This window comes from Desmodus rotundus, chromosome 8 (assembly GCF_022682495.2).
Source record: "Desmodus rotundus isolate HL8 chromosome 8, HLdesRot8A.1, whole genome shotgun sequence".
NCBI lineage: Eukaryota > Metazoa > Chordata > Mammalia > Chiroptera > Phyllostomidae > Desmodus > Desmodus rotundus.
Genome location: NC_071394.1, coordinates 70635716 through 70660020, shown reverse-complemented (window position 1 = coordinate 70660020; position 24305 = coordinate 70635716). Strand labels below are relative to the sequence as shown.

Genomic DNA, 24305 nt, shown 5'->3' with positions numbered 1-24305 from the left:
CCAGGCCTTTGAAGACTTGTGTCTAAGTACATTTCACAGAAAGCTGTCACATACATTTCCTCCAAACACTTAAACCACAGTAGAGACAGTGCTAGCAAAATTTCCATGAGCTCTTGGGACAACCCTAAGATGCCACATTGGGCACCCACTATGTGACAGATACTAAAAAGAGACTTTGTATTCTTTGTCAAAAATTTCTTGTGCTCCTCCTGTGTGCCAGGAACAGTTCTAGGTGTTGGGATATAGCAAGTGTCAAAAACAAAGTCCCTACTTTTTGGCCCTTAACAGAGGGGAAGTGTTGAGGTATTGAGACAGATTCCTCAACACTAGCATTAAGCATCATAACAAAAACAAGGGCAGAAAACGGAACGGTTGGAGGTGGGGTGCGCTAAATTAGACGCGGTAGACAGGGAAGCATTTCTGAGAACAGGGCACTTGAGCTGTCCCTTGAGAGAGCTATAATTGTCCCTACTGGACTGACAAGGTGAGGTACTGCTCCCCACTGAATCCCCAGCGCCTAGTAGGTGTGTGGCTCCATGGTAAGTGCTAAGAAAACAAAACAAACAACAAACCCCGTGCCAAATGGATTAGAACTCAAAAAGATAAACACGGCCGCTTCGGTGGGGCGCTGGTGCGGGAACCTGGGTGCTGTCCCGGTACTAACACCGCACACTCCCAAAGGCGGGTCAACTATTCCCAGCGCTGCCACTGCCAAGGTCGTGTCCCGAGCTCCCCAAGAGCCCCGAGGGGTGACTGGCCCTCCACCTCCTACCCCAACGCTCGCCCGCAGACCTCCTTTTAAAGGGAGGAAAAAAAAGGAAAAGTGCGGCCGAAACTTCTGGGGCCGAGCCTCTTCCCTCCGAGCCGCTCGCCCCGGCCCAAACCAGCTCGGCGCGAGGCCCCCGGGCGGGAGACGGGGCCTGGGCGCCCAAGACAAAGCGGTGGCGCAGGGCCCGCGGACGCACGGCGGGGTCCTCACCTGTCCAGCCAGAAGGTCCAGGACGAATGCAGCGGAACCCCGCCCGGCTCAGGCCGCAGCGCCGACAGCTGCTGCGGGCCGGCCGGCGGCGCGGGGGCGGGGGCAGCCCGGGGCCCCGCCATTTTCTCCGCCCCGCCTGCCAGGACGGCGGACCCGCGAGCGCCGGGCGAGCGCCCGCTGAGTCAACCCTGCCCAGCCCCCGCCCTCCCCGCGCCAATCCCCGGCCCACTTCCCCTCCACCCCGCGCAAGTCCCCGCCCCCGTCCCCGCCCTCCCCGCGCCAAGCTCCCTCCCACTCCCGCCCGCCCTCGCGCCGAACTCCGGCCTCCGTCGCCGTCCCCCCCGCCCAGCGAACAAAAGCTAGCCGGCCTAAGGGCCGGTGGTACCTTTCCGCTCAGGCTCAGACCCAAAGGAGAGAGGGCCGAACTGCGTCTCGGACGTCTCGGCAGGCTACCGCCGTGGGGGAACAGTACCAGTCAAGCTGCTGATTCCGCAGCCAGACTAGTGGTCGTCAGTCGACTGAATGGAGGGCTCCGGAAGGAACATGGGAGGAATAACTCCATGGTGATAGGAAAGGAGGAGTGGGTAGGAAAGTTGGCAGGTGACAAGAGTAGGGATGGAGGAATGGAAAGGCAGATGGAAGCACAGTTGGGTGTGACAGATGCAATGGGAACCTCTGGCCAAATGAATAGAGAGACTGGAAGGCCCAAGAGTGCAGATAGAAAGGGCCAGACATACAGAAGCCAGGAACCACTGACTCAGGCCTGAACTTGTAACAGGTCAGCCCTGAATTCCTTACCGTGATTGCACTTTCCGAACTGAGATGATTTGAAGGGACTAGAGCCCCCAACCCACCCTCTCTTGAGGCCACCATCTACCCATGGTTGGGGGCTGAAGCCCTGCCTAAAGTGTGGCTAATTTCAAAGGAAGATTCCCAAAGTCAGCTGAAGTTCTCCAGGCTTGCCACAAAGCACCTGCAAGGATGGAGGAGGAAACCAGGCAATCTTGAACACAGAGCCTTCTGTTTTTTGCACCTCTGAATAAAGAGGAATTCCCTACCGCCAGAAGATTCCTCAGGGATCCTCCTAGCACAGCCCCCTTGCCAGGTCTCTGTCACTCTTGCAAAAGAAAAGAAGCATGAGGGCATCTGAACACATACATCATAACTGACATAGGCATGGATACTCTCTTTAACTTTTTGGCTGTAATGGTTCCAGCTCCTCCTAGATTTTCCACCTGGCCTAACACGTTCTGCTCTTAGCTTGAGCATTCACTGTGATGGACCCTTTAAAAAAGAAGAGGAGCTGCAAATCCAGATGCACTCAGGGCCATCACAGGCATGGTAAATGCCTACTACGAATCCCAGGGTAGGAACCTTCCCTAGAAGGTATTCAAGTCCAGATAAAATGACAATGATTAACAAGATGACTACTTTTTGATCCCTGCTTCAAACATAATTTCTATACAACATATGATGCTGGAAGCAGTGACAAGTTTATAAAATCTTTCGAACTCTGAGATACTGGGGGTCCTTTAAGTTAGATGCACTTAAAAAAATTTCTCCTTTTGTTTTTTTTCAAGAAAATACAAATGTAGCATTGTTTAGGCTGTTCTGAGGACTTTAAACTTAACATGTAATCTCACAACAATCCAATGAGAAAGGTCCTATTATTGGCCTATTTTATTGATGATAAATGGAGAAGTTAAATTAACCCCCAGGTCACACGCCTAGTAAGTGAGACACCCAGGATTTGAACAGAGACTAGGCTTTTAAATTCCAAGCTCTACCTCCCTCTAACTAAAAAACTAACATGTCCACATAGTAAAAATAAGGACATGAATAGTAAGTCTTCCTCCATTCCAAGGCCATCAGTCTTTCCGCCCAGAGGAAACCACTGTTAAGTTTCCTTCCAGGAAAAAAACAAGTATGCACATAAAAGCATGCGTCTACACATATAAACTCCATACCTGTCTGTATCTTTTATAACAGAAGTAGAAGCATTTTGTACCATTGCTGCACATCCTTGTCTTACTGAACATTATATACTTAAAGATTTTTCCATATCAAAACATACAAATCTACTTCATTTTAAGGGCTGCAAAGTAATCCATTCTAGAGAAATAATGTAATTTAATTCATTAGCCCTCAAGATTTATGTAGTTTGTAGTCATTTCCTTTTATAAATAATGCTACCATAAGCGATTTTGTATTTGATATGTTTCCTCATCTGTACAAATTTATTTCAGAGCAAGTTTGGAGAAGTAGAATTTTTGTCTATGTTTAAAAATTTGATACATTTTTGCCAAATTGTTGTGCAAAGTGGTTACATGAATTTATATTATTAATTTATAAATAACAGCTGATTCTGAAAATTTATATTTACCAAGTGATATTTATGTTTATCAAATTCTAAGGCATTGGTAGAAATGGGGGTTGCTTTCTAATAATTAAAACTAGTCAAAGTGTCAAGTTTAACTTCTTCCTTATGTCCTTTAACTACACCCTTGGCAAGAAAGGGTTAAAAGTGTTACATGCAGTTTCCAAAACACAATATATACCACATGATAAATTACTTTCAGAAGTTAGAAGAACAGTCAGGCAATTTTTCTTTATTGAGTAACAATTATGCACCTCCCTCTCTTTTTTGCTTTGGTTTCCAGGATGCTCAATACTACATTTGATGCTTAATCACAACATCAATATTAACCAGTGAAGAAGCATGACTATTTTTATATTACTTTAGTCCTATTTTATTGTAATGACCTAATTTCACACACACATCTTACACATATGCATCTTATACAACCCCTCAAACCTCTTTTGGAAGTAGGTGATATACAAAAAAGAATTTTTAATGACCCGTAGATTAATAAGAGGTCAGGTAATGTCACTAAGGTGAGAGGCAAGGAGAGAACAATGAGCATAACTTTCATTCCCTTACTGTTGGAAATGTGTTATTGCTCTTCAGAATCATCCTCATAAGATAATAAATTGGGAAAATTCTCCTCATCTTCCCCCTCTGTAACTGGACAGCAGGAATTAGAATTTCAGCGTGGAAAAGAAATTTGAAGATTATCTAAGCAAACCTATCATTTTACAAATGAGGAAACTGAGGCCCAGAGAACTGAGATGACTTACCTGAGGCCACCACTCAAGGAAATCACAGGAAAGGACTAGAGCATGGGTAGCTTGACATCGAGGCCAATGTGCTTTGAGTAACAGGCAACTCAGATGACTTGGGATGGCAGGCGAGAGGAAGAGAAGATAACCATACAGCCCCTAGCAACAAAACAACAAAAAGGAATTGAGGCACTCATAAATAATTAAGCAATTAGCTGCAGCAGCTACTCCCCTCCCCTCCAGCATGCAGTCACCAAGGCAACTTGGGCAGGGTGCCTGCTGGTTGCCTAGTAACAGTGTGGTCCTCTCCCCTGACATGCTCCCTAAGCATCAAAGGACTTGAGAGCAAGGAAGAACCTTAGACAGGGATCATTATTCTAACATCTTCATTTTCCAAATGGGGAAATAGAGGCCCAGAGAAGCTGAGCAACCTGTGCAAAGTCACACAGCTACTCAGAGACACAGCCGGTCTCTCTATTTCCAGTTGCTTTCCATTGCACTAGGGCTGCCTTGAGGACCCTGTAGGTGATGGGGTGTGGGGAGAAACATCTCCCCACAGTTCCACAGAGAATAAGGAAAAAAGACTCAGGCAGCAAGCAAGAAAGAGACAGAGGCCTTGAGCTCTCATATGCAATTAACTGGTAATCCCATCAGCCCAACTTTCATCATCACCATGGCAACATGGGTGAGGTGGGTGCTGGTTGCCTAGTGACAAGTGGTCCTCTCTCTTCCACTCACATCAGGCTCCCTGGGAGTCACAGGAACAGTAGAATGTTGGAGCTGGAAGGGAAGGCAGAGATCCTAACTAATTCTCTTTCTTTGATCAATAAATAAACTAAGGTTTGGGGACACTGTGCAAGGTCGCATAGCCATAGAACTAGCTAATGACAGGGAGTCATTGTTGGCCAGCCAGCCTTTCCTGAACCCCCTCCATTTATTGCCTCTGTCACAGCACTATAGGAAAGGAAACTTAACTCAAAGTGAAAACATTTAATGGAATGTCTGGTGGTCCCCTGAAGGTATTTCTACCACATGTCTAAACACGGCTGTGCCACCTGGCACACAGCACTCTGCACGGTTGTAAAGTCCAGGGTCTCCAGAGCCAGAAAACCTCACTCAAAGCCAGCTCTCCCCAAGTCTGGCAAGCTTCTTATCCCTCTGTGCCACAGCCTCCACATCCGAGAAATGGGTATCCTGACAGTGCCTACCTCTCAATGAGCACAACGGTTAAATGAGAAAATGAGCATTATGATTTAAATGAGAAAAAGGACACAGCAAGTGACTGGTATATATCCAGTTGGCCAAAAAGTCCATTAAGTTTTTTCTGTAAAATAAAAGACACATTTTTCATTTTAACCAATGACTTTATTGATTTGGATATTTTGAGAAGATCAGCTACCTCCCGCTCTTGGTTGCTAGTGGGTACAGACCAGGGGTGCTGCTAAATATCTCCCTATGCATGAGATAGTGCCACGGCAGAGAATTATTTGGCCAAAATATCAATAGTACCAAGAAACCCCGCAAACTACTTTTGACAAGTTCCATCAGTCACACCCTCTCCATACACAGCACAAATCTTTTTTTTGCATTTCAGTTGCATTTTTACCTGTGTTGAAATAATAAAGCATAATGCCTAAAGTGTTGTGTATCTTCTTCCATCTTCAATATTAAAATTGCTGAGCAAAAATTCATCAGTTTTAACTAAGTTTTTTAAAAATGCACACTTATATGACAGCTGTCACAATACAATCTAACAAAATTGTTTTGGATGAACTTAAAGACAACTAAGCACTATTAGAGCCATGGCACAGAAAAAACTAAACGAATTTTTTGGCCAACCCAATAATATGATACAGTAAATGTTAGGTATTCATTTATTCTACATTCAATAAGTATTTGCTGCATGTCTGCTATGCAAGTTCCAAACATGATTGAGATTCATTAGTAAGCAATACAGGAAAAGAAATCCCTTTCTCAGGGAGCTCACTTTCCAGTAGAATGACTTGTGTGTGTGTTTAACATTTTTAATATTTGTTGAATGGGTGGAGGAACTTATTGGCAATATCCTATGTTTATGTTACTGGGCTCCTTCTCTAAGTCTGAGAAGTTTCCTGTTTACAGGGAGTGATGCTATAAATATGCAGGGCTGTCTTCTAAGTGGGAATTTCTTTTTTCTTTCTTCTAAAAGCTCAGGAGAAATAGGAAGGCAGTGGCCACTAGATGGCAGACCTCAGTCTCCCTACACACAGAACACAGGTGGGAGGCACACCCTGGGCACACTTCCAACAAAGGCAAGTGCTGCAGTTGGTAGGTCCTAGGGTGGTGGCTTGAAGGGATGGGGAAGACTTGAGAATCCCATAGGACACTGCAGGGAAGGGGGAGGCTGTAGCATGGTTTAAGAGTGATTGCTTTTGTAACACTGAATCCCACTTTAACCAAGATCCTGCCAGGGGTAAGCTGTGTGACAGGAAGTCATTGCCCTTTCTGAGCCCCAGATTCCTCATCTGGAACATGGAGAAATGACAAGAGGTACCTGAAGGGCCTTCTCTGGGGCATGTGCAAGAAAATATGTCTAATGCACCTTGCAAGCTCAACAAATGTTACAGAAAAAGCTCAACCAATGTTACTCATCTAGAATCTAAAAGATCCCTGAAGGGTTGGTTCAGAGTGGCAAGCAGAAGGAAAAAGGGTCAAGGAGATAGCATTTGTTAAGCATTTGCAGTGAGGAGACTAAGGTACTGCCAGTCACCAAGCCTGTAAAATGTGACTTCAAGATTTGGTTGTCCACCCTTCACATCCAATTTCACCTGTCCACCAGACTCCGTCTCTTACTCTCTGAACCCTTTGCCATGGTCTTCATTCTTTTTCCCAGTGGTTCCACCCAGTCCCAGTCCTCACTTCCTGAGTTCCAGCTAAGCACAACACCCTGGTCTCCCTGCTGCCAGCACTTGCTCCTCCAATCCACTGCAGACAGCAGCCTGAGCAACTGTCCTCAGATAGTGACTTGATCTGATTGTGCCTAAAGTGCTTTGCCTGCTTCCTGCTGCGCTGAGGACAAGGCAGGGCTTGGCATCTTCTGGATCCTTCCTGCCTTTCCAACCTCATGGCTGTGCTCTTCCCCCTTCCTCAAAGCTTCTCAGCAGCCTTGAGGCATCTCCACATGCTAAAACCTCCCTCTCATAAACCACTCTTAAACCTCCAATCCTTCTGCTCTGCATGGCTGGCCTCTTCTCCCACTCAAGCCTCCCAGGAGACCTCCTGCACCCTCCAGCTCCAGAGCAGTTCCTCCCCTCCGTGTCACAAGCTGTACTGATCCACTGCCTGTTCCAAAGGACTGGGCCCTCTTGTGAACCTCTCTGCCCTGGTGCCTAGCATAGGGCCTGCCACATTGATGGCACACCACCAAAATTTGTTAAGAAGATGAACTGGTTTTACAATAGCTGTAGATTGAAAGGAATAGTCTGTGAATTCATCTCTCAATTTCTAGTCTTTCTCCTCTGCCAGTTTATCCTTTTCATGGATGGCAGATTAATTTCCTAAAGTGCACTTTTCCTCTGTTACTTCTTTACTCAAAAGCCCCAAAATGGCCTGCTGTCTCTCCTAGGCTGAGTTCTGAACTCTCCAGTATAGCATTTGTAACTTCCCCATATAACCCACCTGTCTAAATGCATTTGCAAGTGCATTCCTTATACACTTGGTTACATATATTTACATACACTTGGAAAGATACACATATATTTAAAATATATGTATTTGTAAATATATATGTAAAACATATTTAAAATATATTTTAAAATATAATATATTTAAATATTTTAAAATATATAATATATATTCATAATACGTTTATAATATATATTTATAAAATATATGTGTGCATAGACACACACACACATGTGGATGCATTCTCTTCCCCTTGGTACGTCTTCAGCTGTGCAATGACATGAGCTCCTGAGGGCTGGTCTGTGACCCTCCCTTCCACGACTGTTTCCCCAGTTCCTGGAGCAGCATCTGGTACACGGAAATTCCACTTTATGGAATCAGTGATCCATCTAATCCCCACTCAGTAAATACATGCTCTCACACCTCCATGCTTTTTTTCTGACACCCTTCTTTTCTTTTCTGCCCATCAAAATTCTCCAACCACCCTTCACGGACCAGATCAAGTTATATCAGAGATCAGTCACTAAATAGAACCCTGAAAGGGGCAGGAGCCCCAGAGCTCCAGAGTTAAGTGTCCAAACTACTTTCCTTAGGAATCTCTTGCCCTAGCAAAGGGAAAACTGGGGCATAACCATGTTTTTCCTTGGTTAAGAAGAGATGATTTCAGAAACACTGGCTCTGTGACCAGCCTAAGAATTCAGATGAATGGGCTGCACAGGATTGTTTACTGATTGCAGAACCAATGATTCATATAAACAATTCCTAGCGTGTGGCGTTTAGATCACCGAGGTTTGTATCCACAATATGCTCTGTAAAGCACTGGGTTCTTTATCAAAGGGTAGTTATTAATGCTCCCCCAGGCCATTCTACCAGAGATATGAGGCTGCTCAGGTCAGGAGGTGGAACTGAACAGGAAAGCCAGTAGGCATCAATTTGGCCTTCAGCAGTTTTTAAAGGAGAGGAAAAGATGGACCGTGAGAGATAATGTGAGCAGAAGAAAGTCCAAAATGTGAGTCTGAGTCCACCCTTAACGGCTAGGTGCTTTGGGACAAATCATTCAACCTCTTTGAGTCTTTTTTCTTTTTTGTTTTTTTTTAATTTATTTTTATTTTTCTAACATTTTTTATTGTTGTTCAAGTACAGTTTTCTGCCTTTTCCCCCCACCCCTTCCCACCCCTCCCAACCTTCCTCCCCTGTTTCCACTTCCCCCTTGTTATTGTCCATGTGTCCTTTATAATTGTTCCTGCAAACTCTTCACCCTTTCCCCCTATAATCCCCTCCCCTCTCCCCTCTGGTCACTGTCAGTCTGTTCTCAATTTCAGTGTCTTTGAGTTTCCTTTTTCTTAATTGAACAATGAGTGTGCTAACAATACCTGCTTCACAGGGCTGTCTGATGGGGAAGTCTTGCATATACTGTAAGATGTTACACAGTATGGGTTACTGTTTCCTGTCAGGATTTCAGCACTAAGTCTCCGAAAACCCTTCCTCAGTCCTGCCATGTCCACAGAGCACTGCCTGTACCAGCTGGTTTTCTGCATCCATTGTGGGGACCTCATTCCCCTCTGGCAGCTGACAAGGGCTCCCATAGTAGCAAATCAGCATTGCGCTGGTTATCTCTTTACAGCTAAGAAGCTGCGTTAGCAGTAAGATTGTGTTTTGAGCTTTCAGTTATCACTCAGACATCATTTAGGGGAACATTTTGCAAGCCAAGACTTTGAGGAAGGGCATTGTGCTTTCTAAGTTTAAATAATCACCTCATATAAACAACCATATCAATAAAATACAGTACCATAAGCAATCCTGAGACAGAAAATACTAACTAACACAGCAAAATACTAGGATGTGGTAAGTTGTGTACAAAATTACCTCCTGCACTCATTTCCCACATCAGGTCTCTGGAGGTGAGGAGCTCACCTTGCTCATGCAGTGGGTACTCAGTAAGTATAGGATAATGAATCCTTCTGTAATTAAAACATTCATTATTAAAATATACATTGAGATATGTCATTTTACTTCTTAAGGACTCTAAAACTTGAGAAGCAAGTATTAATTGATAGGCAATTATAAAAGGAAAATAGAGCAATTTTTGAAATGGAGACATATTATTTGTTTTTTAAAAAATTGTAATTGCATATAATTTTCGGAACCATACCTACTATGCTAAGTGCTACATAAGGATCATAAAGATACTTTCAAACAGCATTTTAGGCCAAGGAAACCTCAGCAGTTACTTAATCTCTTTCCTTTTACCATCAGCAGGAATTGCATACTCCGAAAAGAGAATGATGCTATCAATTTTTAACTCCCTTTCCTGTTCACTTTCATTTGTTATATATAATGTACACAATGTAACTTGCCTTACATAAATATATATAACATACTTCTTTAAAAGTTTCTTAGTTTCTTTGGTAAGATAGTATCTTTTTCTGGAAAGTGAAAAGCATGCACACATCCATCATATTTGGTCTGTTACAAAGTGTGGTCTCTAATGGGGATTATGCCAAATATGGTACCCACAGGTCATTTTGCACATGGGTTTTGTGTCACAAATGTTTACTGCCATTGACAATGACCTTGGAGATAGCTAAGAATCATCTTTGTCCTTTCGAAAACTTCCAGGTCCCTCAGATCTGAACTCTGAATTATCCTGACTTTAAGTAGATTCTCTATCATCCCTAAAGTGCCCAAAAGCATGTTTTCTTATCTTACTTGGACTAAAATTTTTATATTACATGACATATAATTTAGTCAAAATAATACAATACAATCTTTTTCATATTATGCAAAAGCACAGTTAATGATGCAAATAATTTCCTATATTCTATTCTGAAGAAATACCATTAATAAAACCATACTTCCTGCAAGAATCAAAATTCAGAGTAAGTGGGCATAAGCCACCCAAAAATGGCAAGATTAGCAGTAAGGAAACAATCCTAATGATTATAATGTCCAGATGGAAATGAATAACTGAATCATTCTTTGCCAAATCAAGTAATATTTTAATACATTGTTGTGTCACCTCTGTTGATTTAATTCAGTTGGAAAACATCAGAAAATGATTACAACTAGCAAAAATAGCTTCATTTCCTATGCTTATAGCATTTGGTCTGTGAATCCTCTCCTTTTCTTTTGAAGGTAAATTTACCCCCAAAATGGCCTTCAGGCATCTTTCCCTCAAAAGCAACCACGCTAAAAAGAGAATTAGCCCAAAACTATAATTCAATTATTGAAATTAAAAAAAAATACTGAAACCCTTGTGTTTCGTCAAATCTTCTATCATAGAAAGAATTCAAACATTTCTTTTACCAAACAAGCTGGTAAGTACCAGTTGTCATGGAAACAGGATGTTTTCAAATTATATGAAGAATGATGTTTCTCATCTAACTGGGTGTTCATTTCCTCTAAGTAGGGAGAAATTGTTGTATCTGAAATCCATCACATTTATTTTCAGATCTGCATTAAAAACAATAATTTCCTGTATTTTATATAGGAATACACAGTCACAGAGCCTCACTCTCATAAAAGGAAGAATTAAAATGACTTGCAAAATAATTGGTGCATAAATAAAGACTTAAAATGAAAATGAATCCCATGGTATAAATCTACTGATGCACAGTGAAGGGGTAGGAGAATGGAAATCAGAGAATATAATACCTCCTGGGACCTATTTTTCTTCAATGGCATTAGTGACTATTTTTTACAGAATGATCGACGCCAGAACGGTTCTCAGGAAGTTGTGGTGACTTGCTAACAGGTGTATTATCGCCATTACTTGGTAACCAATAGACTTCCAAGGAAGACATAGAAAAAAGGCAATGTTGTGTTGAAGAAGTTTTTCCCCACTATTTAAGAAGGCAATCATTAAGAAACACACAGCATAAGCTAATTTTGTGGGATGGGATTTATAGCTTGGAGGGCTTTTGTACCCAGGAGGCAGCCTAAAATATTTTTGGATCAAGGTAATACTAGGGATTTTTTTGTCTTTTTTCAGGTGAAGATAATTTCTCTACCTACCTCCAAAGAAAATAATTTTTATGTTCTGCAGCCTAGAATGGTGAGGCCTCTTTATCTAATACATAAGATAATAATAAGTCAAATGAAAATTCCAACAGCTCCAAAATACTTTTAAAAACTATTAAAATAAACATTAAAAAATGAAAAACCTGATTTGAAAGCAGGCAAAAACCCTGAACAGACACCTCACCAAAGCAAATAAACAGATGGCAAGCAAGCATATGAAAAGATATTCTACATCCTATGGCATCATGGAATTGCAAGTTAAAGCAATAATAAGATACCACTACAGAGATCAGAATGGTTAAAACCCAAAACACTGACAACACCAAATACTGGTGAGGATATGGAGCAACAGGAACTCTCACTCACTGCTGGTGGGAATGCAAAGTTGTGCAACTACTAAGGAAGGCAACTAAATATAGTCTTACCATGAGATCCAGCAATTGTGCCTTTGGTATTTACCCAAAGAAGTTGGAAACATATTCACACAAAAATCTCCACACAAATGCTTATAGCACTTCCACACAAAACGTGGAAGCAAATAAGATGTCCTTCAGGAGATGAATGGATAAACTGCAACATGTCCAGACAACGGAATATTATTCAGTGATAAAAAAATGAGCTATGAAGCCATGAAAAGACATAACAAGCTTAAATGCATATTAATAAAATGAAAGAAGCCAATATGAAAAAGATACATTGTGGAAATGTATCCTTCATTCCAAAAACACTCTAGAAAAGGCAAACCTATGGCCAAAAGGGTCATACACAGTAAAAGGGCCATCCTACAGTAAAAGGATCAGTGGTTACCAGAGGTTAGGGGGTGGGGAGAGATAAATAGACTTAGCAAAGAGGATTTTTAGGGAAATGAAACTATTCTGTATGAGACTATAATTGTAGATACATGTCACTATACATTTGTCCAAACCCACCGAATGTACAACACCAAGAATGAACCTCATGTAATAGACTGTGAACTTTGGGTGACAATGATGTCAATGTAGGTGACTGATTGTAACAAATGTACCACTCTGGTGGGGATATTGGTAATAGCAGAAACTGTGCATATGTGAGGACAGAGTAAAAGGGAAATCTCTGTACCTTTATCTCAAGTTTGCTGTGATCTAAAACTATTCTAAAAAAATAAAGGTTATTAAAAAAGATAAACCAACAGTAGTAATAGTTACCATTTCATGAATATTTAACAATATTCCACAGTCAGTTATCTCACTACTCCACATGTCAAATTTATGCGGTAGGTATCTTGGGTAGAGGTAGGAGTCACAGCCATCCCAATTTCATACACTAAGGGCTGAAAATGGTTAAATAACATTCCCACAATTACACAACAAGAGCTATGGAGTCCAGACCCAGGCTTGTCTGGTTCCAACCCTGTGCTCCTAACATTTGCAAACTCTCTTCTGAAGGCAAGTTTCTTCTCCAGGAGGGCATCCTTACATTATATAATATATAATATATGAAGTGAGCCTTTGACTTAGAGAAATATTCAAATTATGTTTCCAAAAGTTCAAAACACAACACTGGGAACAGTGCTTGTGTATCGGGTGTGCAAAGAGTAAGTATATCTATTAAGTAAACAATATGGGACCTAGTAAACATCAGAGTTCAACTACAAATTCACAAACATTTAGCATTTGCTATAAGTATGGTTCGGTCATCTGTTTTTGGAGAGGGTCTATTTAAGAGATATAAATTCATAGATCCAAGACACAATGAATTCCAAACACAAAAAAAACATGAAGAAAATCACACCTAGGCAGAGCATAATCAAATTGCTCAATACCAAAAAAAAAAGGGACACTTTACGAAGAGAGAAACAAAAATAAGAATAACAGATGGCTTTTCATAGGAATAATACAAGCCAGAGATATTGCATCAATCTCTTTAGTATCCTGAAAGAAATAAAAAACTGTAAACCTTGAATTTGATACCCAGTGAAATGTCTTTTCAGAAACAATGGAGAACAATGCTGCTTCAAGAAAGATTTAGTACAGATGCTTTTCCTAATTCTTCCCACTAAGTACAAAACAAAACAAAACAAAACAAAACCCCGACCATTATACACAGAACAAACATAAGATGACTTAGAGGTAACAAGAACGTGCCATACCAGCTAGAAACCTTGGAACCCAAGAAATGACATGGTGATGAGTTCCCTGGCTTTCCCTTTTTGTCCTAATTATCCCAGGCTTGGAGCTGGAGAAGTTGGCAACTTGAAAAAGCCAATGAGCAGAAGAAAAAAAAAAGGCCATGAAAATTCTGTTTTCTCTAGACAAAGAACAAGAAAAGGAGCAGCCTGCCAAGACAGAAAACTTTCAGACAATAACTTCTCTATGCCAGCCAAACACCATGGAATAAACTGTGACCCCTACCTCTACCCAAGATAGCAAGGCCAAGTGGGGAGCTTAGACTTCTACCTTCATCAAGCAGACTGGATTAAAAAAACAATGACAAGAACAATAAACCCCATGGTCCAGCAATATGATCTCTACAAAAAAACTCACTTCAAACACAACAACATGGGTAGGTTGAAAGAAAACAGGTGGAAAGAATATCACGTAAACAATAATCTAAAAAACCAAGAGTAGCTAAAAATAGTATCAGATAAAGTATTTAGAGCAAAGTTCACTAGAGACAAAGAAGGACATTACATAATGATGAAAGATCAACTCACCAGAAGATATAATGCACCCAAATATGTGCGCAGTAAACAACAGAGCCTCAAAATACACCAAAGCAACCCCTGATGCAGTGAAAGGGAGACAGGCAATCCACATTATAGTTGGGAACTTCAACACTCCCCTCTTGGCAACTGATAGAAGTACTAGACAAAATATCAGCAAGGCTATAGAAGAAATTAACAGAATCTGCCAATAGCATGTAACTGACATATATAAGACTTTAGCAGAACATACCTTTTTTTTTCAAATGCTTCTGGAACATTCACCAATTTAGATCTTGGTGAATTACATCTTGGACATAAACCAAACCTCAACAAATTTAAAAGAAATCAATAACAGAAAGACAACAGGAAAATTTCTAAACTCTTAAAAATTGAATATTATACATATAAATAATCCATAGGCTAAAGAGAAATCTCATGAAAGATTTAAATACACATGAAACTGAATAAAAATGAAAATACAACCTATTAAAATATATCAGATGCAGCAAACACATTACAGAGGAGGAAAATTTTAGCACTAAATGTTTACATTAGGAAAGAAGAAAGGTTTCAAATCAATAATCTAAATCCTATATTAAGAAACTAGTAAGATAAGAGAAAGTAAACCTAAAACAAGAAAAAAGGAAGGGAAACATAAAGATAAAAGCGTAAATAAATAAAATTGAAAACAAACATTAGAGAAAAATCAATAAAACAAAAAAAAGGCCTTAGCTGGGTGGCTCAGTTGGTTGAAGCATCATCCCATGCACCAAACAGCTGACGGTTCGATTCCTGGTCAGGGCACATACCTAGGTTGTAGGTTTACTCCCCAGTTGGGGTCATGTATGGGAGGCAACCAATCAATGTTTCTCTCTCACATCCATGTTTCTCTCTCTTTCTAAAATCAATAAACATATCCTTGGGTGAAGATTAAAAAAATAAAACAAACAAAAGAGAGTAAATAAAGACAGTCTGAGACATGCAAAGCTGAACACATCCATCACTGGCACACCCATGGAACAAGAAATGGCACGTGAAGTCCTTCAAGAAGAAAGAAAATGACAGTAGAGGGGAATTGAGATCTATAAAAAGGAATGAAGAGTACTGGAAATGGTAATCACATGGGTAAAAATATGAGGGTTTTTTTAATACTTAAAATATTCTCTTTAACAGGCCACAATGGGCTGGTTAAATAAAAACAATAACAATGCAGTATGGGGTTTATAACATAAATAAAAGAAAAATATGTGACAATAATAGCACAAAGTTGGGGGGAAGCAATGAAAGAAAGTAAGCCATTTTAAGTTTTTATACTCTATGCAAAAAGGCATAATATCCATTGAAGGTAGACTGTGATGACTTAAAAATTATTCTATAAACCCTATTTAAAGCAATAAAATAACACAGCAAAAACTATAGCTAATAATCTAACAAAGGAGATTAAAAGAAATCGTAAGAAACACTTAATCTGAAAGAAGACATAAAAACAGGGAAAAGGGAACAAAGACCAGGTGTAACAAGTAAAAAAGAGCAAGGTAGTAGATTTAAATCTTAACATATTAATATTCAAATTAAAAGTAAACAGTCTAAATAACCCTAATTATTATTTTTTCATTCTGGAAGGTAAAGCTCTTTTTAATTAAAGTATAGCTGATATACAATATTATATTAGTCTCAATTACAAAGTGGTCATCATGAAAAGGCCAGTATCCATCTGTCAAAGTACAAAGTTATTGTGATATATTGATGGTCTCTCTTCTGCTGTTCTTTACATCCCAGTGACTTATTTATGTTGTAACTATAAATTTGTACCTCTGAATCCCTTCACCATTTTGCCCATCCCCCCACCCCTCTGGCAACTATGTTTTGTTGTATAAGTCTGTTTGTTTTGTTCATTTGTTTACTTTTTTAGATTCCACATATAAGGGAAATGACACATTATTTGGCTTTTTCTGGTTCATTTCACTTAGTATAATACCCTCTAGGTCTATCCATATTGTCACAAATAGCAAGATTCCATTCTTTTTCATGGCCAAGTAATATTCCAGCCATGGAAAGGAATGAATTCTTGCCATGTTGCCCCCACAACTACTTTGTCTCTGGACCAGATCACCAAGTCCTAAATACTCTAATTAAAAGTTAGGTATTGTTGACTTTTTTCAAAGATGGCAGAGTGGATAGAAGTTACACTCATCTACTTCCCCCTACAACTTAATTATAGAACAATCAATCTGGATAACCACTTGCAGACTAGCTGAACAGAAGTCCTATAACCAAGGATCTACAGAACAAGCCACATCAAGACTGGTAGAAAGAGTGGGGATGCAAAACCAACTGCCCCCACACCCACATGTGGTAGCTGAGAATCAAAAGAGATATCTCAGCTGCAGAGGTCCCCCCTCAGGAGCAGGGGTCTCTATTCTCCCACCAGTGTTGGGAAGAGAAGCCTATATAACATCTGGCTGTGAAAATCAGTGGAGATTCCATCTGCCAAAGGAAGAAGAATGGCTTACCCTGGGCAGCAAAAGGATGGTGGCTCAGAGGGTGCCAAAGACATATGGGGGGCAGCAGGAGGAGACTTCGAATTGTACAGCTCCAGAGAGAGGGCTGGAGGGACAGCCACCAGTGTTCCTGGGTGGAGTCCCTGTTCTGCACCTTCCACAGATGCATCTTTCCTGGGTAAGTACTCCCTCCACACAACATTGGCCAGGGGAGCTGTACTAGAACCACAATGACGACTGAATCCCTGAGACCCTGCCCTATTCAACTTGCTCATGGCTGTGGGCTCTGGCAGCAGCAGCCAGCCTGGCCTATGGTGTAGTCTTTCTTAAGAAACTCGAGTAGGTCCAGACAAGCTGAGGAAGTGCCAGACACACACACAGGAAGACATGCAGTAGTGTGGTTTTAGGGCAAGGGCCGTCTTTCATGCACCTGGCAGATGGCACTACTCCTGTGCTAGGCCCTCCTTCCACACAGCCAAATCTTAATCTGATTTAACCTGATAATCTCTATTGGCTTTACCCTAAAGACTCCCTGAGACCCCTGCCACACTGCAAAGGTTCCACAGGCATCAGGCAGGTTGCAGCTAGCCATGGTGTACCCTGAGACTTTTGGTGAGTGGTATCAACCCAGCACAGGTGCCAAGTTTGAATCTATATTAACATGGTAAGTACTACTCACCCCTAGTCTGTGCATTGGCTTCATGCAATTCACATACCACCTGAGGTTCTTTCCGTGGCTGAGCCCAATGACCAGCTGGTAGGCAGCAGCAGGTCTTGGGGTGCATTGAGCCTTTTGCTGATCTGCCCCAGGCTTGGTACTGGTGACAGCCAGCCTTGGTATATAGCTTAGCCTCTCCCATGTGCACCCAGGCCCAGTACAGACAGCTACCCATAGGAGATTGTTGTTTAACTCCTAACAGATAGCCCAGGCCTGGTCACAGGCAAGGTCTGACCATGACATGGACCAGAAGCCCTCCCAAGAGGACCCAGAAACAATAAACCCAGTGGCTGGCTTCAGAACTTAACAGAACATGACACGATTAGCTACACAAAGAGATACAGCTTGGGAAAATTCTGCCCCCACACAACAGCTCATACACTGTGGTTGTGGCCAGTCCCCACAGCCAGCCAGCCTGAGGGTCAACCCCAACTATGGATATGCCAATAGCAATCAAGGGTCAACTACAAAAGAACACACATAACCCACACAAGGGACATTCCTAGAGCACCCAACTCAGGTGATCAAGAAGACAATACCACTGGAATCCATAGGACACCTACTACATAAGACCATGCTGCCAAGACTGGGAGTCATTGCAGCTCTACCTAATACATAGAAACAAACACAGAGAGCCACCCAAAATGAGGAGACAAAGAAACATATACCACATGAAAAAAAAAACAAAACAAAACATCAGAAATATCCAAAAAGTGAACTAAATGAAATGAAGGCAATCTACCTGATACAGAACTCAAAACAATAGCTATAAGGATGCTCAAGGAACTTAGTGAGAAATTCAATAGCATAAAAAAGGACAAAGAAACCAAAAAAGAACTAGTCAGAAATGAAGAATACATTAGAAGAATCAATAGCAGATTAGATATAGCACAGAATCAAGTCAGTAATTTGGAAGACAAGGTAGCGGAAAACACCCAGTTAGAGAGTGAAAAAAGAATTTTAAAAAATGAGAATAGATTAATGCACATCTGGGAAAACATCAAGTGTAACAACATCCACATCATAGGGGTATCAGAAGGAGAAGAGAGAGAGTAAGGGATTGAGAACCTGTTTGAGAAAATGACGAGTAGAAACTTCCTTAAGCTGGTGAAGGAAATAAACAGACAAGTCCAGGTAGTGCAGAGACTCCCAAACAAGATGATCCCAAAGAGGCCCACACCAAGACACATCACATTAAAATACAAAGGTTAAAGGCAAAGAGAGAATCTCAAAAGCAGAAAGAGAAAGATAGTTAGTTACCTACAAGAGAATCCCCATATGACTGTTAGCTGATCTCTCTACAGACACTTTTTAAACCAGAATGGAGAGGCACAAAATATTCAAATTGATGAAAAGCAAGAACATACAACTAAGACTACTCTACCCAATCATTTACAGTTGAAGGAGAAATAAAAAGCTCCCCATACAAGAAAAAGTTAAAGGTGTCTATCACCACCAAACCAGTAGTATAAGAAATGTTAAAAGGACTTCTTTTAGGGAAAAAAGAGGAACATAAGAATAATAAAATGGCAATAACTAAGAACCTATCAATGTCACTTTAAATATAACTTGATTAAATGCTCCAGTGTCATATGAAATGTAAATTGACTAAATACTCTATTCAAAATATATAGCGTAGCTGAATGGATAAGAAAAAACCTATGTGCTGTTCATAAGAGACCAACTTCAGAATGAAAGACACACACAAGGTAAAACGATGGAAAAAGATCTTCATGCAAATGCAAACAAACAAAAAAGCTAGGATAGCAATAATCAGAAGAAATGGTCTTTAAGACAAAGGCTATTATAATAGACAAAGAAGGACATTATATTATAATAAAGGGTTAGATCAAACAAGGGAGTATAACCCTGTAAACATTTACATACCCAATAAAGGAACTCTTAAATATATAAAGCAAAGATTGATGGAAATAAAGGAAGAGATCAGGTAGGGGACTTTAACACCCCATTGACATCACTGCATACATCTTCTAGATAGAAAAACCAACAAGGAAACAGCAGCTTTAAATTACACACTAGGATCAGACAGATATAATTGATATTTTTAGAGCATTTGATCTCTAGCAACAGAATGTCAAGTTTTAACTTAAATATTTTCGTACTCTATTACAGTTGTCCCAATTTTCCCCCCATTGTTATCCTCCACCCATCCCACACTCCCATAGAAAATCCCCACCCTGTTGTCCATGTCCATGAGTCATTCATACATGTTCCTTGACTAGACCCTTCCCCTTCTTTCCACCCTTATCCTCCTCCCCCCACCCCTCTGACAGCTGTCAGTCTGTTCCTTGTTTCCATGCCTCTGGGTCTATTTCCTCACTTGTTTGTTTTGTTCATTAGATTCCTCTTACAGGTGAGATCATATGGTATTCGTCCTTCACCTCCTGGCTTATTTCACTTAGCATAATATTCTCCACTTCCATCTAGGCTGTCACAAAAGGTAGGAGTTCCTTCTTTCTTTCTGCTGTGCAGTATTCCATTGTGTAAATGTACCATAGTTTTTTGATCCACTCATACACTGCAGGGCACTTAGGCTGTTTCCAGCACCTGGCTATTATTGTAAATTGTGCTGCTATGAACACTGGGGTGCACAGGTTCTTTTGAGTTGGCGTTTCAAGATTCTTAGGGTATAATCCCAGCAGTGGAATCTCTGGGTCAAAAGGCAGTTTCACTTTCAGTTTTTTGAGGAGATTCCATACTGTTTGCCACAGTGGCTGTACCACCCTGCATTCCCACCAACAGTGTACTAGGGTCTCATTTTCTTCACAACCTTGCCAACACTTGTTTGTTGATTTGTTCATGATGGCCATTTTGACCTGTATGAGGTGGTATCTCACTGTGGTTTTAATTTGCATCTCTCTGATGGCTAGTGTTGTTGAGCATCCTTTCATATGTCTCTGGGCCCTCTGTAAGTCCTCCTTGAGAAGTATCTGTTCAGGTCCTTTGCCCATTTTTTATTTGGATTGTTTGTCTTCCTGGTGTTGAGTCATTATGAGTTCTTTATATATTTGGTGACCAACCCTTGTCTGAGATATCATTGGCAAATGTTTTCCTATACAGTTGGTTGCCTTTTCATTTTGATGTTTTCTTTAGCCATGCAAAAGCCTTTTAATTTGATATAATAGTCCCACTTGTTGATTTTTTCCTTTATTTCCCTTCCTCTAGGGGATACATCAACAAAAATATTGCTGCAGTGGATATCTGAAATGTTACTGATTGTTTTCCTCCAGGACTTTTATGATGTCATGACTTATATTTAAATCTTTTACCCAACTTGAGTTTATTCAGGTATATGGTATAAGTTGGTGGTATAGTTTTTTTGCTTTTTTTTTTTTTTGCATATACCTGTCCAGATCTCCCAACATAATTTATTGAAGAAGGTGTTTTACTCCATTTTATGAGCCTGCCCCTTTTGTGAAATATTAATTAACCACACAGACATGGGTTTATTTCTGGGCTCTCTATGCTGTTCCATTGATCCATGTGTCTGTTCTTATGCCAGTACCAGGCTGTTTTGATTACAGTGGCCTTATAGTATACTTTGATAACAGGTATTGTGACCCCTTCTACTTTGTATTTCTTTCTCAAGATTGCTAGGCTATCGGGGTCATTTTTGGTTCCAAATAAATTTTTGAAATATTTGTTCTTGATCTGTGAAATATGATGTTGGTATTTTAATAGGGATTGTGTTGAATGTATACATTCCTTTGAGAAGAACAGATATTTTGATGATGTTAATTCTTCTAATCCATGAACAGGGTACATGCTTCCATTTATTTGTGTCTTCCTTAATTTCTTTCTTCAGTGTTGGGTAGTTTTCTGAGTATATGTCTTTTACTTCCTTGGTTAGGTTTATTCCTAGGTACTTTATTATTCTTGTTGCTATAGCAAATGGGATCTTTTTCCTGATTTCTGTTTCTGATATTTCATTGTTGGTGTACAAAAAGGCCTTCGATTTCTGAATATTTACTTTGTATCCTGCTATTTAGCCAAATTCATTTATTAGGTTGAGTAGTTTTTTGATGGAGACTCTAGAGTTTTCTATGTACACTATTATGTCACCTGCAAATATTGACAGTTTTACTTCCCCCTTTCTGATTTGGATGCTTTTATTTCTTCTTCTTGTCTGATTGCTGTGGCTAGAACTTCCAATACTATGTTGAAAAGAAGTGGTGAAAACAGACACTCTTGTCTTGTTCCTGATCTTAATGGGAAAGCTTTTAGTTTTTGCCTGCTGAGTATGACATTGGTTATAGGTCTCTCATATACGGCCTTTATTATGTTGAGGAATGCTCCCTTTATTCCCAACAGAATGTCAACAGAATGTCAAGTTTTAACTTTGCTGAGTGTTTTCATCATAAATGGGTGCTGTACCTTATCAAATGCTTTTCCCACATCTATTGATATGATCATGTGATTTTTCTCTTTCATTTTTTTTATGTGGTGTATTACGTTTATTGATTTGTGCATATTGTACCATCCTTGCATCCCTGGGGTGAATCCCACTTGATCGTAGTGTATGATCTTTTTAATGTATTGCTGGATCCAGATTGCCAATATATTGATGAAGATTTTAGCATCTGTGTTCATCAGAGATATTGGCCTGTAGTTTTCTTTCTGTGTTGTATCTTTATCTGATTTTGGAATTAGGATAATACTGGCCTTATAAAAAGAGTTTGGGAGTCTCTTCTTGAATTTTTTGGAAGAGTTTGAGAAGAACAGGATTAAATTTTCTGTAAATATTGGTAAATTTCACCTGTGAAGCCATCCAGTCCAGTGCTATGGTGTGCCAGTTTTTAGATTACTGCTTCAATTTCACTAGTTGTTATCAGTCTGTTCAGGCTTTCTGCTTCTTTTTGATTTAGTTTGGAAGATGGTATGTTTCTAGAAATTTGTCCATTTCATCTAGGTTGTCCAATATCTTGGCATATAATTGTTTGTAGTAGTTTCTTACAATTCTTTGTGTTTGTGTGGTATTGCTTGTAACTTCTCTTCTTTTCTGATTTAATTTATTTGGGTCCCCTATCTTTTTTTCTTGATGAGTCTGGTTAAAGGCTTGTCAATTTTGTTTATCTTTCTAAAGAATCAGCTCCTGGATTTACTGATCCTTTGAATTGTTCTTTTAGTCTCTATGTCATTTAATTCTGCTCTGATCTGGGTTATTTCCTTCCTTCTACTCTGGGCTTTGTTTTTTGTTGTATTTCCTCTACTTCTTGTAGGTGTAAGGTTAGGCTATTTGAGATTTTTCTATCTTTTTTAACTAGGCATGTATTGTTCTGAACTTCCCTTTCAGGACTGCCTTCACTGTCTCCCATAGGTTTTGAGTTGTTGCATGTTTATTTTGTCTCCAGAAACTTTTTGATTTCATCCTTTATCTCATTGTTATCCCATGCATTATTTAATAGCATGTTATTCAGTCTCCATGAACTTGAATGTTTTTTAGTTTTTTCTCTGAGGTTAGTTTCTAGTTTCAAGCCGTTGTGATCCAAGAAGCAGCTTAATATGATTTCAATTTTCTTGAATTTGTTAAGACTTGTTTTGTGTATACCATGTGGTCTATCTTTGAAAACGTTCCATGTGCATTTGAAAAGAATGTATATTTTGCTTCTTTGGGGTGACTGGTTCTGTATATATCAATTAAGTACATTTGATCTGTCATTCAGTGCCACAATACCCTTGTTGATTCTTTGCTTGGAAGATCTATCCATTGTTGACAAGGGGATGTTAAAATCCCCTACTGTAAGTGTGTTGCTGTCAATCTTTCTTGAAGTCCCCCAATACATATACAATACATATGTGTAAATATGCATACACATATAGTCCTCCAATACATATATGTAAATATATACTTACACATACATTACACATGTGTATATATGCATACGTGTAATGTGTGTTTGATACATATGTGTTTATAAGGGTTATATCTTTTTGACGAATGACTCTCTTAAGTACTATTTAGTGCCCCTCTTTGTCTCTTTTAATGGCTTTTGTTTTGAGATCTATTTTGTCTGATGTAAGTACTGCTACCCTGGCTTTTTTCCCTGTCCATTTGCTTTGAATATTTTTTTCCAACCCTTCACTTTCAGTCTTTGTAGGTCTTTGTTCTGAGGTGGGTCTCTTATAGGCAGCATATGTGCAGGTCATGTTTTCTTATCCATTCAGCTGCCCAATGTATTTTGGTTGGAGCAATTAATCCACTTACATTTAAAGTTATTATTGATAGGTACTTATTCTTTGCCTTTTTTTTTTGCCTTTTTATCTATGTTCCTCTATCTTTCTTTTTCTTCATCTTCTTAAAGTAGTCCCTTTAACATCTCTTGCAATGCTGGTTTTGTGTAGATGTATTCTTTTAGCTTTTTTAGGGGGGCGGTCTGGGAAACTCCTTATTTCACCTTCCACTTTAAAGGAGAGACTTGCTGTGTAGTCTTTGTTGCAGGCCTTTGCTTTTCATTACTTGGAATACTTATTGTCATTCCCTTCTGGCCTGTAGTGCTTCTGTTGAGAAATCAGCTGATTGCCTTATTGGAGCTCTGTTGAATGTTATGAGCTGTTTTTCCTTTGCTGACTTTAAGATTCTCTCTTTGTCTTTAAATTTTG

The 24305-nt window shown here is 39.9% G+C and overlaps 1 protein-coding gene across 6 annotated transcripts in view; it reads right to left on the bottom strand.

Moving 5' to 3' along the window:
• The window catches only part of EIF4E3 (eukaryotic translation initiation factor 4E family member 3), a 170496-nt gene that overhangs the window by 127402 nt on the left and 18789 nt on the right, over positions 1 to 24305 (bottom strand). For 3 of the 6 annotated variants that reach the window (XR_008427562.2, XR_008427561.2, XM_053930434.2), the window contains exon 1: positions 980 to 1177. Coding sequence is in view for 1 of the 6 variants with exons in the window: in XM_053930434.2 (XP_053786409.1) it covers positions 980 to 1101 (122 nt within the window). In the remaining 5 variants the exon portion in view is untranslated. Of the gene's footprint in view, positions 1 to 979; positions 1178 to 4117; positions 4259 to 9628; positions 9710 to 24305 lie in introns of those variants that run through there. The other 3 variants (XM_053930436.2, XM_053930435.1, XM_053930437.2) reach the window with 2 other exon arrangements.